Genomic DNA, 14,746 nt, shown 5'->3' with positions numbered 1-14,746 from the left:
GATAAAAATGAATCCGAACCGATCCAAACCCGACATAAATACCGAATGGATCCTGTTTTTTGGTATTTTGGGTTATGGGTATTATCCGAACCGAACCCGGACCTAAATGGATATCCGATAGAACCCGAAACATTTAAAATCACAAAAATAACTTCTACCAAATATGATCTTAATTCTTAATATGTATCCAAAATACTTCTGGATATTATTGAACTTCTAAAATAATCATCTATTACATGAATGTTGATGTTGGAATGTGGCGGTTGAAGCCTGAAGTTTTTAGATTTTGGTTTTGTTCTCATTGAATAATGTTTCTCATTTCACGAGAATTTAGTTTTTGTTTTATGATTTCATTTATCTGGTCTTCTTTCTATCACTAACTATGTTTATCTTTGTTTGATGTTTTTTCTTATTTTGAATCGATTTTACTTATGTTTTGGCTATTAAAATATGTACAAATCATGTATTTTAAATCCGAAGAACCGATTTCATTTATGTTTTAGCTACAAAATATGTACAAATGAGATATTTTTAAACCGAAGAACCGATTGGGATCCGAACCCGAAAGTACAATAGGTTATACCGGTTCCTTGAAGATTTACTAACCCCGACCCGAACCCGATAAAACCCGAACCGGTCCCGAACCGAACTTTTATATAACCCGAATGGGGTTGATTTTGATAAACCCGAAAAACTGAAACTCGAATGGATAAAACCGAAACCCGACTGGGACCCCGAATGCCCATGCCTACTAAGTAGTCAATATGCTTTTATTTGGCCTTGGAAACAAAGCGTGATACCAGTTCCCATTTAATGAGGAAATGACTGCTTTGGTGCTAGAATGCGCCTTTTTTTTTGCACTATTGCGTTTGAGATTCTCCTTGCTGTGCGCTCATAGGTCTTCCTTGGGGATTTACAAGACTCTAAATAAGCTGAGAGTATGGTGAACTCAAAAGTAGCCTTCTTATCAATAAGTATGAAGCTGAATGATTAGAAACTAATGAATCCATGCACTGCCATTTGGAGATACACACCTGGTAAGGGTTATTGAATATTGTTAGACAGACAAGACTGAAAAGAAGCTTCTCCACCCCACCCACCAACACTATTTGGCATTCTCAAGAACTTCACATTGGATAATGTATATGAAAGCAAATGTTCTGCTAACAGAACAAAAGAAGCGCTGTAATAGACAAAAAAGCATGTAAACTTACATACCAGACGACGATCTGCTGACTATCTGTCCTTGCACTAATTTAGTTGAACTGAACAGGATTATTAAATCCTCCTTCCTTGATACACAGAACTTTAACTCCATAGCAATTATGCGGTTCTATGCGTTTCAAGCATCAGACTTTCAAGAGCCTAAACAGAACTGAGTCCTTACATAAAAAAAACATGCGACTTCAAGATCCAAAATCTAAAAAGCTTGCAACTTTGCAATCAAGGATCTTCCAGATATAGTAACGGTACAGAGGGCAATAACTCCATTGAAGATAACTAAAGACTATAACAAAGAGTCACCAAAATCAAATCTTTCTCAATCTTAGGGACATCATTAGACTACACTTACCCGAAACTTTTGAAAATAAATCACTACAAAATTGTCTCCAAGATCACCAAAAGTAGAGGCAAGTTCAAGCATCAATCTCCTTTGATTTCCTCTTCTTCTTCTTGCTCTTTCTCTCCTCAGAACCAATCTCTCCATCATCGCTCTTCCGTTTCTTCTTCTTCTCCTTTCTCTCTTCATTCACATTCTCCTCAACAACATCTTCACCTCTGTTCTTCTTTCTCTTCTTCTTCTCCTTCCTCTCTTCTTCCAACTTCACAATCACCTTCTCCTCAACAACATCTTCATCACCTTTCTTCTTCTTCTTCTTCCTCTCTTTCTTCCCTTGCTCCTCTTCCACCTTCACCATCACCTTCTCCTCAACAACATCTTCTTCTTCTCTGCTCTTCTTCTTCTTATCCTCGAGTTCGACACTCGGATTATTATGCTCGTCCTTTGCCTTGGTGGATCTAATCTCTCTATGGAAGCTCTTCAGCTCAGTGAAGGCAGCTGAGGCGCGTCGGAGGTACGCGGCAACGTCTTGAGAGGCCTCTGTCTCAGAGGAAACGAAGCTTGAGAGAAGCGTAGCCGCCTTTGAGAGAGAGATCGGTTTCTCACTCGTTACTCTTCCCGTCACCGTCTTCATCGCCGCCTGCTCTCCACACAAAATTAGGGCAATCTCTCTCTCTAACCCGACTTTACACAATTGTCGAAATTTAAACCTTCTTAAAAATAAAATAATATAAAAGGTGAAATAAAAACCTCAAAAATAAAAGGTTATATATTATAACTTGTAACCTAATTGTAATTCACAGTATATAGCTCCGTGGTAAGGTATCCTAGATTCTGCAGCCAGAGGTCGTGAGTTCGAAGCTCGATTAGGTTTTTTTCCTCTCCATCGCAGCTCTCTTTTTTTTTTCTTTCTCAGCCGTTCTGTATCTCCCGCCTGTTACTCGATCTGCTGCTTAAACCCTAAAACCCAACCTCCATCGCCATCGTAAGTTGATTCCTCCTGAGTTTCTTCATCCTCTTGACGTCGATTTGAACTTGGTTCGGGTTTTGATTTTACAGCTTCGATTGGAGAGAGATGGAGACGAAGACGGAGATCGAATTCACCAAGGAGCCCTACATCGAAGACGTTGGTCCTCTCAAAATGTAATCTTTCACTCCTTTTTTGCTCAATTACTCGTGATGTGATATCTGATTTGAAGGAGAAACTGAGATTAACTGTTAATATGCAGACAAAGCATAAACTTCTCAATGCTCTCTGATATTGAAGTCATGAAAGCTGCTGAGGTTCAGGTCTGGAAGAATATGTACTACGAGTCCAATTTTAAGCCTATTGAAGGCGGCTTGTTGGATCCTCGAATGGTATATCTGATTTTTCTTTTGGATATGTGTCTTTTGGTTTAAGCTTTCTTATTAATGGCTATAACCATGTCTATACAACAGGGTCCTCCTAACAAAAGGTCTACATGCGCAACCTGTCATGGCAACTTCCAAAACTGTCCTGGACACTATGGCTATCTGAAGCTTGACCTTCCGGTTTATAACGTTGGGTTCTTCAATTTTATCCTTGACATTTTGAAGTGCATCTGTAAGGTAGCGCAGGGTTACCAGATTCTCTCTCTCTCTCTCTCCACCTTTTTTAGTTTTGTTGAATGGGGAAAAAGTTGAGGAACGATAAAGCATGAGAACTTATTGACAATGACTAATTTGTTTTTTTCATTGTTTTCCCTTCTCACACAGAGCTGTTCCAGCATGCTTATTGAAGAGAAGATGTATGAAGATCACTTGAAGAAGATGCGGAATCCAAGAACGGAGCCATTGAGGAAGACTGAATTGGCCAAAGCGGTTGTCAAGAAGTGCAGTCTGATGGCTGGCCAGAGAGTTATTACTTGCAAAAAATGTGGATACCTCAATGGTATTACTTTTTTTCATTCCGCTAAAACATGTAGTTCCATTTAGATGACTTCACAATCTTGATTTCTTTTCTGGTGTGTTTCATCTTAAATGCAAAAAATTAGTTCATATTCATATAAGTTAGTTTAAGTAGCAGTAGCAGAAAATTATGATTCTTCTGCTTATATCCAATGCTTATATCACTGATCCTTTTCAGGCATGGTAAAGAAGGTCGCAGCGCAGTTGGGTATAGGCATCAGTCATGACCGATCTAAAATCCATGGTGGGGAGATTGATGAATTTAAATCTGCAATATCCCACACAAAAGAGTCTGCTGGTGGAATAAATCCTCTTACCTATGTTCTTGATCCTAACGTGGTGCTTAGACTTTTTAAAGGAATGAGTGACAAGGTATTTTTTTGAGTTTGAATCTGCAATCCATTTTTAACTTGTGCTTGGAATATTTCTACCTATTTGTGCTGCAGTTAGAGGATGTTCGTCTCTCTCAAAACATATTATAGGGATTATCTTATTTTCAAATATTTCAGCCATACTGATTTTTTTGTTTCTGAAATTGAAATAGGACTGCGAACTTCTGTATATTGCTCATAGACCTGAGAATCTCATCATAACGTGCATGCTCGTGCCACCGTTATCAATCCGACCGTCTGTTATGATTGGTGGTACACAAAGGTTAGCTATCATTTTGTTTATCTTTCTCATGTCAATTATATTTTTCTACTGCTGGTTTTTCTTGAAAGAATGTGTGTTTTTTTTGCTGCAGCAATGAAAACGACATAACAGAGAGATTAAAGAAAATCATTCAAGACAATGCTTCTCTTCATAAGATTTTAAGCCAACCTACCACATCGCCCAAAAACATGGTACAAGGAGTGTTAGTTTACGTTTTGATTCATATTTTCCTTTGTTACTATTTCTAGTTCTGTTATTTTATTCAGATTTGTTGAGTATTTTTATTTTTCAGCAAGTATGGGATACAGTTCAAAGCGAGGTTGCACAATACATTAATAGTGAAGTCCGAGGTGTCCAGATCATGCCAAACACCAAGCCACTGGCTGGACTCCTTCAGCGTCTCAAGGGAAAAGGGGGACGTTTCCGTGCAAACTTGTCAGGGAAGCGTGTCGAGTTCACTGGTAGAACTGTTATTTCACCTGATCCCAATTTGAAAATTACAGAGGTAACTCATCATGGAAGGTTGTTTGATTGTTACTTTTGTGTATTTATATTATTAATGTAAACTTAATTCAAAGGTAAATAAACTTTTCAGGTAGGGATTCCTATCCTTATGGCCCGGATCTTAACTTTTCCTGAATGTGTGTCCCGTCATAATATTGATAAGTTGAGGCAACGCGTCCGCAATGGCCCTAATAAATACCCTGGTGCCAGAAATGTCAGATATCCAGATGGTTCTTCAAGGTATTGTTCGTTACTTCTTGGTTGATGAATATCTTTTAAGGAGAGGAAACTGATCCTGATTAGTTGATATATCAAGATAGATAGTTTTTGTAGTCAAAATGGTCTTTCAGTTTCAGTAAAATTATATAAAATTGTAAATTATGTTGGGGCGTTGACTCGTATATAGGTTTGCTTGATGGTAGTGGCGCACACACAAACATGTAAATTATATAGGTAGGAATTTAAAAATGAAGTAGAAACCTGATACCACCTGAACTGGAGTCCTGATGGGTCATTTGCATGTGTTTGGGTGTTTATCGATCATATGGGGGCATTAACACATTTCACTTCAGGACTTTGGTGGGTGATTATCGGAAGCGTATTGCTGATGAATTGACTTATGGATGCATAGTTGACCGTCATTTGGAAGACGGGGATGCTATTCTTTTCAACAGACAACCGAGTCTGCATCGGATGTCTATCATGTGTCACAGGGTCAGTACTGATTTAGAATTCTGAGTCATACTTTTCTATTGCCCTTATACTAATCTCAATTTTGCATTTGTTGTTCCGCAGGCAAGAATAATGCCTTGGAGAACATTGAGGTTCAACGAATCGGTTTGTAACCCATATAATGCTGATTTTGATGGTGATGAGATGAACATGCACGTACCACAAACAGAGGAGGCTCGGACAGAGGCTATTACATTGATGGGGGTACTTTCTCTTTTACTTAGCATCATATCAAGTTTCTTGGACAGAGGCTGGTAATGCATTTATAAGTAGCAGATGATGATGAGACAGAGTCTTTCTTAACAAATCCAACAAGTGGCTTCTCTACATAACCTTTAGGCGTTTCTTACAATATAAAAGAGATTCTGGAATTTAGGGACTGATAAAATTCTAGAAAAACATTTGCATTAGAATATCTGAACAGTGTCCATAAACAAAAGTGATGACAGAATAAAAGCGCGTAAATATTTTCATATATACTGTTTTGCTTATATGAGCAGCTGGTTCCTAGTCTGTACTTCGCAGCAATGTTTATTTTTATAGCTCAGTTTTCTGTTCTGGGTAGTAATTTGATTTCTCTTTTGGTTGGTATCTCAGGTACAAAACAATTTATGCACCCCAAAAAATGGAGAAATGTTAGTAGCATCAACACAGGATTTTTTAACATCTGCCTATTTGATAACGAGAAAGGACACGTTCTATGACCGTGCAGCCTTTTCACTTATATGTTCTTACATGGGAGACGCCATGGATTCCATAGATTTGCCCACGCCCACAATCTTTAAGGTATGAGACTTTTTGCTGTCATACTTCTTCTTGTTCTTGTAATCCGCCGTTACTGATTCTGAAACTGAGGGATAAGGGTTCCTAGCTTTGCAATCCGTATCATTGCTTATCTCAGCTTAGCTTTCTTTTGCTGGAGGCATGTCAGTCCAATGGGATGATCTTTCCCCTAATGTTAAATGCCTTTTCCCATATCACGTGTTTTGAATCTGCTCCAGTTGCAGTTACTCCCTCAATCTGAATTTTTGTCTACATTATTGCCCTAGTTTAATCATTGATTTCAAACTGTCAGCTACTGATATTTAATCTTTATAGTTAAATGAGTGCCAATTTTTAGCATTTTCTTTGCTTGTGTTTAGTATCTTATCCGGATGTTACTTTTGATGCAGCCAATAGAGCTTTGGACTGGTAAACAGGTTTTTAATGTTTTGCTGCGTCCAAACGCAAGTGTCAGAGTCTACGTAACTCTCAATGTGAAAGAGAAGAACTTCAGGAAGGGAGAACATTATGATGAAACAATGTGCATAAATGATGGATGGGTTTATTTTCGGAACAGTGAGCTAATATCAGGACAACTGGGGAAGGCTACGTTAGGTTGGTTGAAGATGGAATGCAAATATGTTGCAAGTGCATTAGATAGCTGTTCATTCTGGACTTTATTTTGAGCATTTCATATTTTTTTTTCCAGGAAATGGAAGCAAGGATGGATTATATTCAATTCTTCTTCGAGATTACAACTCCCATGCTGCTGCAGTCTGCATGAATCGTCTAGCAAAGTTGAGGTGCGTTCGTTTTTCAGCATATAGGATTATCTTATCTCTTATGACTGATAGTTCTTGATCTCGGCGAAACATCTCTATAATAATTTCAGCAGTTCTCGCTTCTTGCTTTGTGTGTGCTGTGTTTTCTGTAACCTTTCTCTGCTACCTGCCATTGCTGAATCGAGTAAGTTAATAATTTTCTTCTCTAATTGATTTTTTCTTGTTTTGTGCAGTGCTCGATGGATTGGAATCCATGGCTTCTCCATTGGGATCGATGACGTTCAACCTGGAAAAAAGTTGAAAGAGGACAGAGAGGTTATAGTGAAACGCCGATATAAGGATTGTGATGAATTACTTAAGAACTATGAAAAAGGAGATCTAGATGCTGCAAAAACACTGGAAGCTAACTTAACAGGGTTTCTTAATAAAATTCGAGAAGAGACTGGGAAGGTGAATACGTAACTTCTATTTCCCCTTAGGCATGAACATGTGTCGCTTACTATTTACTAAGATACATACGTGAATGGATTAATGGCATAGATGCTCATGATTTCTGATTCTTAATCTTCCATTAGTTTCTTGTTTCAAATGTGGGTTATATATTTCTGCTAGGTGGTTTGGACAGTCAAGGAAAATGTTTGATAGTTTGTCTAATTTATTTAATTGGCAATGAATCCAGATCCTAGTTACATAGCTACATACTAATACTTCTTTTTGTCACTATATCTAAATTATATACAGCTCTGTATGGACGGATTACATTGGAGAAACAGTCCCTTGATCATGTCGCAATGCGGTTCCAAGGGATCCCCTATCAATATCAGTCAGATGGTTACATGTGTTGGTCAGCAGACAGTTAATGGTAGCCGTGCTCCTGATGGATTTATAGATCGAAGTCTTCCTCATTTCCCTAGAATGTCCAGAACCCCTGAAGTAAGTCAACATCCATTCCTCGGAGGTGTATAATCTGTAGTAGGCTTTCTAGGACATCACTCTGTAGGAGCCTGGTTACAATAACTTTTCGACCGCATTTACTGCTTTGGGAACCCTTATCTCATTTCTTCTTTGACATTGCAGGCTAAAGGTTTTGTTGCTAATTCGTTCTACGACGGCCTTAGTGCCACAGAGTTTTTCTTTCACACTATGGGTGGACGAGAAGGTCTAGTTGATACAGCGGTATGCATATATCCTTTGTTTTTTTTTTCATCTTGTTCCACTGGAAAGTAAGAAAAAAGTTGTTCATTGAAAGAGAGCGGAAGATGGAGCTTCACCTTTTTTGTAACTATTGCAGGTGAAAACTGCCAGTACAGGTTACATGTCTCGAAGACTGATGAAAGCCTTGGAGGATCTCTTAGTCCATTATGATAACACAGTGCGAAACGCCAGCGGAAGCATACTTCAGTTTACTTATGGGGATGATGGGATGGACCCAGCACTGATGGAAGGAAAGAATGGAACGCCTTTAAATTTTGATAGATTATTTCTTAAAATTCAGGTGAATTTTCTATGTTGTATATTGGTTTTGATCTCTCTCTCTCTATTTAGATTTTCATCATACTAATTTTTTACTTGCGTTTGCAGGCCACTTGTCCTCCTAGATCACATCACAATTATCTTTCTTCAGACGAACTGTTGCAAAAGTTCGAAGAGGAGTTAGTCAGGCAAGATACAAGTCGGGTGTGCACTGACGCCTTCGTGAAATCTCTAAGAGAATTTGTTTGTTTGCTCGGAGTAAAGTCTGCAAGCCCGAGCCAGATTTTCTCTAAAGGATCTGGTGTGACTGATAAGCAACTCGAGGTTAACTTTTAAAAAGATACTCAGTGCATTCTGCATCTCCGTAAATATGAAACATTGCCTCTGATATATATATAAGCATGCAGGTATTTGTGAAAATTTGTGTATCTCGATACCGGGGGAAAACAATTGAACCTGGGACTGCAATTGGACCAATAGGAGCTCAGAGTATCGGAGAACCAGGGACACAAATGACTCTGAAAACTTTTCACTTTGCTGGAGTTGCTAGCATGAGTATCCTTGTTGAATATGCTTCTTTTTGCTATACATAACTCGTGCTTATTTGACCATATATGTATGAGTAGTTAGTTGTTTTGATTTCCTGAATCTGCTTCAGATATCACCCAAGGAGTTCCTCGAATCAACGAAATCATAAATGCTACCAAAACTATAAGCACACCCGTCATCTCTGCAGAACTTGAGAACCCCCTGGTAGAGGCTAGTGCCCGAATGGCCAAAGGACGCATCGAGAAAACTACTTTAGGACAGGTTCTCTTTCCTCTAATTTTTTTAATCTGAATTACTGTACATAGCCACTCTTTAATAGTCGCTGCTTCTTGTTGGAAACTCTCTGTTTTTAACCAATCAGATTGTCAAAATCCACTTGAATTGTGTATCAGGTTGCTGAGAGTATCGAGGTGCTAATGACTTCAACATCAGCGTCAGTGAGGATAACCCTTGACAAGAAAATAATAGAGGAGGCGTTTTTGTCTATAACCCCCTGGTCGGTTAAAAATTCCATACTAAAGACCAGAATCAAACTGCAGGATGAGGTAAGATCGTTAGATGTTATTTGATGTATTCGTTGTGATGCACACAGGTCTAACTAAGTCTCTTTGCAATGTAAAATTGTGCAGAATATCAGGGTCTTAGATACGGGATTGGATATTATTCCAAAGGGAGATCAAAATGGGACTCATTTCACTCTCCACAATCTGAAGAATGTGCTGCCAAATGTTATAGTGAATGTGAATATCCGCTGAACCCTCTCTCTCGCATATATATATATTTTATTTTGGTTTCTCTTTTATTGACTGCAAGAATTGTTATTATAGGGGATCAAAACAGTTGAGCGAGTCGTTATAGCAGAGGATACAGATAAAAAGAAAGAGATTGGTGGGAAGAAAAGATTGAAACTGTTCGTGGAGGGGTAAGTTTTCTCTAGCTTCAAGATATGATATTGTCCTCTGTTCTTTTTTTTCTTTCGTGAATGCTAGTTTAGGAGATAGAACATGTACCTTTTTTTTTGAATAAATGAGTTTTGCTTGATAGATTGTGAATCTTTTGGCTTGATATATGTTTCAGAACAAACCTCCTGGATGTAATGGGCACTCCGGGAATCGATGGGAGAACTACTACAAGCAACAATATTGTCGAAGTGAGCAAAACACTGGGAATTGAGGCTGCAAGGACGACAATTATTGATGAAATAGGGTCAGTTATGGGAAACCATGGAATGAGTATAGACATTCGTCACATGATGCTTTTGGCTGATGTCATGACTTACCGGGTCAGTTCTAAGGATTACTTGAATCTGCTATTATTATAGTTTCTAATAACTCTTTTGCCAACCATGTCACTTCAAATTTCTTGATCAGGGGGAGGTACTTGGGATCCAAAGAACCGGGATACAGAAGATGGACAAAAGTGTGCTGATGCAGGCATCTTTTGAGAGGACTGGAGATCATTTATTTAGTGCAGCAATTAGCGGAAAAGTTGATAACATAGAGGGAGTCACAGAGTGTGTGATTATGGGCATACCAATGAAACTCGGAACCGGAATCCTCAAAGTCCTCCAAAAGTAAGATTTGCTTATGACATTACTCAATATCATAAGCCCTTCTTTTATTTAGAAAACTATGTAGAAGTTATATATTCATCCTTTCACCTGTCTTCAGAAAATTCATGTGCCAAATCTCATTTTAGTTCAGTCTTTGCCATTTCCATAGGAAGTTCCTTTGTAAAACTAACTCTGCTGTTAAAACTTTGATCAACAGGACTAAGACTGAGGATCTGCCAAAGCTGAACTATGGTGCTGATCCAATCATCTCTTGAAAAGACAGTTCAACGCTTCAGAATATATAGATATATTTTCTTCTGTTATGTTCTGATCATTGCTTAGACACTAAAATATCTTTTGAGGCATTTTCTTTTGAATCTTTGTGTCACATTGAAAGTCACAAATAGTAACAGTTTACCAACAAAAAAAAAAACAAAGATTTAACATTTTGAGGGGTAACAATCTTATTCTATTGAGTTATTAGTCATAGAGTGTCATCTGCAGCTGTGATGCATCCGGCTCTGCTATAACCTGTCTTATGAAAGCCCTTCTCCACCAGACCTCAAAGGCTCGTTGAACATTCGGACAATCATCACCTTTGCTCAGAAACCTATCAAACCACTTCATCAGAATCACCTGCTGTTGCCTCAACGACAAGGTCAGTATAGTCTGGCTGAGCCCATCCTCCACCAGCTTCCTATCAAGAGATCTCGACGACAACCGTCTCATCCACCCAAAATCCTCATACAAAGCCTCCAACCACGTGTTCAAAACCGCGAACCTAGTCTCCCTGTTCACCAAGATCCTCCCTCTACCGATACCAACACATATCTGCGCAGTGATCTTGCTTATCTCGTGCCTATACATGGTAGGTATCTTGGCATGAAGCTCCGCTAGCTCCTTCTGATCCGCCCAAAGCTTCGCAAACTCGTCGCACATCTTCTTCTCAATCAGTATATCCACCATCCACAGCATGTTGTCAGCTTCTCTAGCGATCTCTCCCATGAGAGCGCCACGGTCTTTCCCCGGATCATTCATCTGCGTGGTCACTTCAGATAAGCAAAGGACAAGAGAAGTCAAACATCTATGGCACAAACCGTAGAGAGTCTCTTTAGAGACTTCGTGATCAGCTTCTTCTCTAACCAACTTAAAGATCACAACTTTCATCTCTCGTCTCGCTTTATCATCCTTGGCCTGTAGTACACCAGTAAGAAGCTTCAAGAAGATATCATCCGTTCTATCTCTCGTCGGCTCGGACGAAACTCTCTGAAGAATCAAACCGACCGAGTCCTCAGGAAGATGAAGCTCGTCAAGACACGACACGACAACCTCCTCCTCATCTCCCGACCAAGGAGCAGCTTCCAAATGCTCCAAACACGACACCACTCCCTCATCAAACGAGATAGCAGCACTCACCTTGAGCAAAGCCAAGACCTTGACGACGTTTTCACCAACCAGCTTCTTCTTGAGATCGTCGCAGTACATCAAGACAACAGTCTCCACGTAGATCTCCACGTCATCGCACTCGCTGATCTCCACCATGTGGGAAACCCCTTTCTCTCTCCTGGAACTCATCTTCGCCATGAAGAACCTGCTCTTCTCCGACAGAACCTTTCTGTGGACGTCCATGGTGACTCTGTACCCGTCTCTTCCGACGACCGTCAGCTTGACGTCGCTGGGGGCGTCGTAAACGACGCCGTTCTTGAACTCGGCCATGATCTGAGCTACCCGCGCGTGGGACTTCCGACGCGGCGGCTGCTCGCGGTGGTGCTCCTCCGACATCATGTCGAAAAGGGTCGGGTTTGAGTGAGTTGGCTCGTTTAACGGCGGCGGCGGAGGAGACGGTGGTGGAGGAGAGGAGGAGGAGAGTTTGGCCGGAGATGTGGTGGTTCTTGAAGGGGAGAAAGAGAGAGAAGGATCTGCGATGAACCCGTGTTTGATCATCGTTGATACTTCTCTTGACGCCATTGAGAGAAGTAAAGTATCAAACTTTCTCGAGGATTTTCCCGGGAAAGTATCAGAAGAGAATTTTCGCGGGAAAATTAGCGAAGGTGTTTTGGAGAGTGAGACAAGAAGAAAAACAAGAGAGGGGAGAGATGACAATGAGCTTCGAGTGAAGAAAGAGACAAAGAAAATTCTGGAAATTTGTTATTTTCTTGGGAAAGAGAAAGAGTAAAGAAAGAAAGGTGGAGACTTGGGGAAGATGAATCAGAATCCAAGAAGAAGTGAGAGGGCTTTGGATCTGAGGTTTACAAAAATACAAATACTACAGTTGCAATGGCCGAGTGTATTTAGAAAAAAAAATGATTTTTAAGGGAAACTGAAAGAAAAGTTACTTTGTTTTGCGTCTCTTTTACAGATAGATTATTTTAGATCATTGCTTCCATGTGCTCTCCCCTCCTTTATCACAAAAAAAATATATATACATACTGATAAACACCCTGAGTTTAATAAGTGAAAATGTACAACTGAATTATTATCTTTGGTTTCTTATTGGACCTTTCTTTGGTTTTGAACAGAACCGAACCGAAGGTTTGGTTGAAGTTTGATTTGATAGGTTATGTAGAAACTTTGGTTTTTCAGTTCGGTTCGGGAATCAGTTTCTTTGGTTTTTTCCTTTTTAAAAAAAATTATACCTAAACGTACTAAAAATCTGTACCGAACTAACTAAATTTGAATCGAACTTTCTGAATTTAACTGAAATCAACTGAATTTATCCAAAATTTTAACAAAACTAAAACTAAAATTAACTAGACCTTAAAAAAAAAACTTTTGTAGGATTTTTAAAAGTCAAATGAACCGAACCAAATAAAACTTTATTCAGATTAACTCGGTAAAATTTATGAACCGAACTAAGGAAAAACTGAATAACCAGAACTAACTGAACCTGCAGGCCTGATTCATGTGTTTGTTCCTACCCGTTTAATAAGGATCGGATTAGTCCGGTCTAGCTCCATCTGGCCGGGGGGACAAACGGACTTGAAAGCCGGGGTGAGTTTTTAAATGATCTCTGTTCATACATTACAACTATGCGTTTGATCAAAGCACTTGGATTTTATCTCTTGGATCTTGTCAATCAACTACAACTTTGTCGTTTATGTGTGGAAAGATTGTAATAATATTCACTTACATATTCCATATCAAGCTCAAACGTGTTGTACCACCGACTACATAATTTTTATTTTCCAAAGTTTTGAAATGACATTGCAAAAAGAAAAGATGTTTGTGGGGAGGCAATAGTGGCCCAAAACATTAACTTCTATCGTTATAGACTCTGTAGGTTATAAGATTCTCTTCAAACAATAGAATTTATTTCTCCAATTGAAAACTTTGGTTACCTCTCTCTCATGGCGTATGTCGCGTTAGATGTTGTAATCACGAATATGATATAACATTACATGTGTTTGTTCATGATACGAAGAGAGAATTTGATATACGTTCATTAACTTTCTAGTCCATTTGTTCATGTATGCAATATATATAGTATATTATTTTCTTTCATTTATTTCAAATGTATATACAATTGATATCACGGACTCGTTTTGTAAGTGTTAAGAGACTTCTACAAAAACTCACACAACTTCATCGATAAAATCATCTCTTTAGCTTGTATTTTACAAACATTTGATTCCTAGAAAACGTGATTCGAAAATCGAGAATATTCATGGATAAATGGTATAACGACGCCTCGAGAGAAGTCCAAACCTGTCTACAATGATAAACCGTCTAATCCTTGATCAGATAGTGGATCAATTAAATTACATTTATTTATTTTTTAATCAGAATTTGGATCAGACCAAATAATCATAGTTCATTTTCACTATACATTCATAAGTATAGATTTAATTATAATATTTGTGTAAGCTGTGAATCAATTGTATAAGTATAGATTTAATTATAATATTTGTGTAAGCTGTGAATCAATTGTACATTTCACAAGTATCTTTTGGGGTCAAATTTCTATCTTAAAAAAGACAACACTAGATATCATTAAAATGTATAATTAACAGCTTACACTTAGTTTAATCATAACAGCAGGCCTAAATATTTGGGGCTGATGTCAATGTTAATGCTTCCTCCATAGATCAACTCCTATATCAAATGGAATGAAGAACAACATTAGTTTTAAATGTTAACCCTAATTATTTCTTGTAACAAACAAGAGATGTGTGGCATGTTAATATCTAATAACCAGGAAAGCTTACTTGTGTGAGAAGCTTCTCGGGGTATCATATGATCAAAGCGTAA

General features: G+C 38.6%; 3 protein-coding genes across 4 annotated transcripts; 1 reads left to right on the top strand and 2 right to left on the bottom strand.

The window, feature by feature from the left end:
• Positions 1-1,304: 1,304 nt before the first annotated feature.
• Positions 1,305-2,318, bottom strand: LOC103851526 (nucleolar protein 58). Of its 2 annotated transcripts, none has more exons than XM_033284339.1 (2): positions 1,602-2,318; positions 1,305-1,568 (listed from the first exon to the last, which is right to left on the bottom strand). In XM_033284339.1, the coding sequence occupies exon 1, from the start codon at positions 2,193-2,195 to the stop codon at positions 1,638-1,640; it is 558 nt and encodes a 185-aa protein (XP_033140230.1). In that variant the 5' UTR covers positions 2,196-2,318; the 3' UTR covers positions 1,305-1,568; positions 1,602-1,637. The 2 variants fall into 2 exon arrangements, with proteins under 2 accessions (XP_033140230.1, XP_033140229.1); XM_033284338.1 differs by having other exon boundaries at positions 1,305-1,562; positions 1,596-2,317.
• A 53-nt stretch (positions 2,319-2,371) lies between these two features.
• On the top strand, positions 2,372-10,944 carry LOC103851524 (DNA-directed RNA polymerase III subunit 1). The gene is made up of 28 exons (XM_009128376.2): positions 2,372-2,546; positions 2,621-2,704; positions 2,791-2,920; positions 3,002-3,151; positions 3,299-3,473; positions 3,669-3,862; positions 4,035-4,144; positions 4,236-4,335; positions 4,437-4,649; positions 4,740-4,888; positions 5,221-5,362; positions 5,444-5,584; positions 5,978-6,166; positions 6,553-6,757; positions 6,852-6,945; positions 7,158-7,374; positions 7,666-7,857; positions 8,002-8,100; positions 8,216-8,419; positions 8,506-8,721; positions 8,805-8,952; positions 9,056-9,207; positions 9,339-9,491; positions 9,576-9,686; positions 9,774-9,868; positions 10,024-10,228; positions 10,317-10,519; positions 10,716-10,944. Exons 2-28 carry the CDS (start codon positions 2,637-2,639, stop codon positions 10,771-10,773), a joined length of 4,113 nt encoding a protein of 1,370 aa, XP_009126624.1. The 5' UTR covers positions 2,372-2,546; positions 2,621-2,636; the 3' UTR covers positions 10,774-10,944.
• LOC103851525 (BTB/POZ domain-containing protein At5g60050) lies at positions 10,858-14,744 on the bottom strand. The gene has a single exon (XM_009128378.3). The coding sequence runs from the start codon at positions 12,464-12,466 to the stop codon at positions 10,979-10,981; it is 1,488 nt and encodes a 495-aa protein (XP_009126626.1). The 5' UTR covers positions 12,467-14,744; the 3' UTR covers positions 10,858-10,978.
• Between the last annotated feature and the right edge of the window lie 2 nt (positions 14,745-14,746).

This window comes from Brassica rapa, chromosome A02 (genome assembly GCF_000309985.2).
Source record: "Brassica rapa cultivar Chiifu-401-42 chromosome A02, CAAS_Brap_v3.01, whole genome shotgun sequence".
In the NCBI taxonomy this organism is placed as follows: domain Eukaryota; kingdom Viridiplantae; phylum Streptophyta; class Magnoliopsida; order Brassicales; family Brassicaceae; genus Brassica; species Brassica rapa.
Note: the sequence above shows the minus strand (reverse complement) of the source record. Positions and strands in the feature narration are given on the sequence as shown.

What these genes read in the sequence shown, in the direction of transcription:
- LOC103851526 (XM_033284339.1), bottom strand. Translation starts at nt 2,195, where the DNA reads ATGAAGACGGTGACGGGAAGAGTAACGAGTGAGAAACCGATCTCTCTC.
- LOC103851524 (XM_009128376.2), top strand. Translation starts at nt 2,637, where the DNA reads ATGGAGACGAAGACGGAGATCGAATTCACCAAGGAGCCCTACATCGAA. An exon ending in ATGATTGGTGGTACACAAAG is followed by an intron (nt 4,145 to 4,235) that starts GTTAGCTATCAT and finishes TTTTTGCTGCAG; the next exon opens with CAATGAAAACGACATAACAG. An exon ending in TTGAAACTGTTCGTGGAGGG is followed by an intron (nt 9,869 to 10,023) that starts GTAAGTTTTCTC and finishes TATATGTTTCAG; the next exon opens with AACAAACCTCCTGGATGTAA.
- LOC103851525 (XM_009128378.3), bottom strand. Translation starts at nt 12,466, where the DNA reads ATGGCGTCAAGAGAAGTATCAACGATGATCAAACACGGGTTCATCGCA.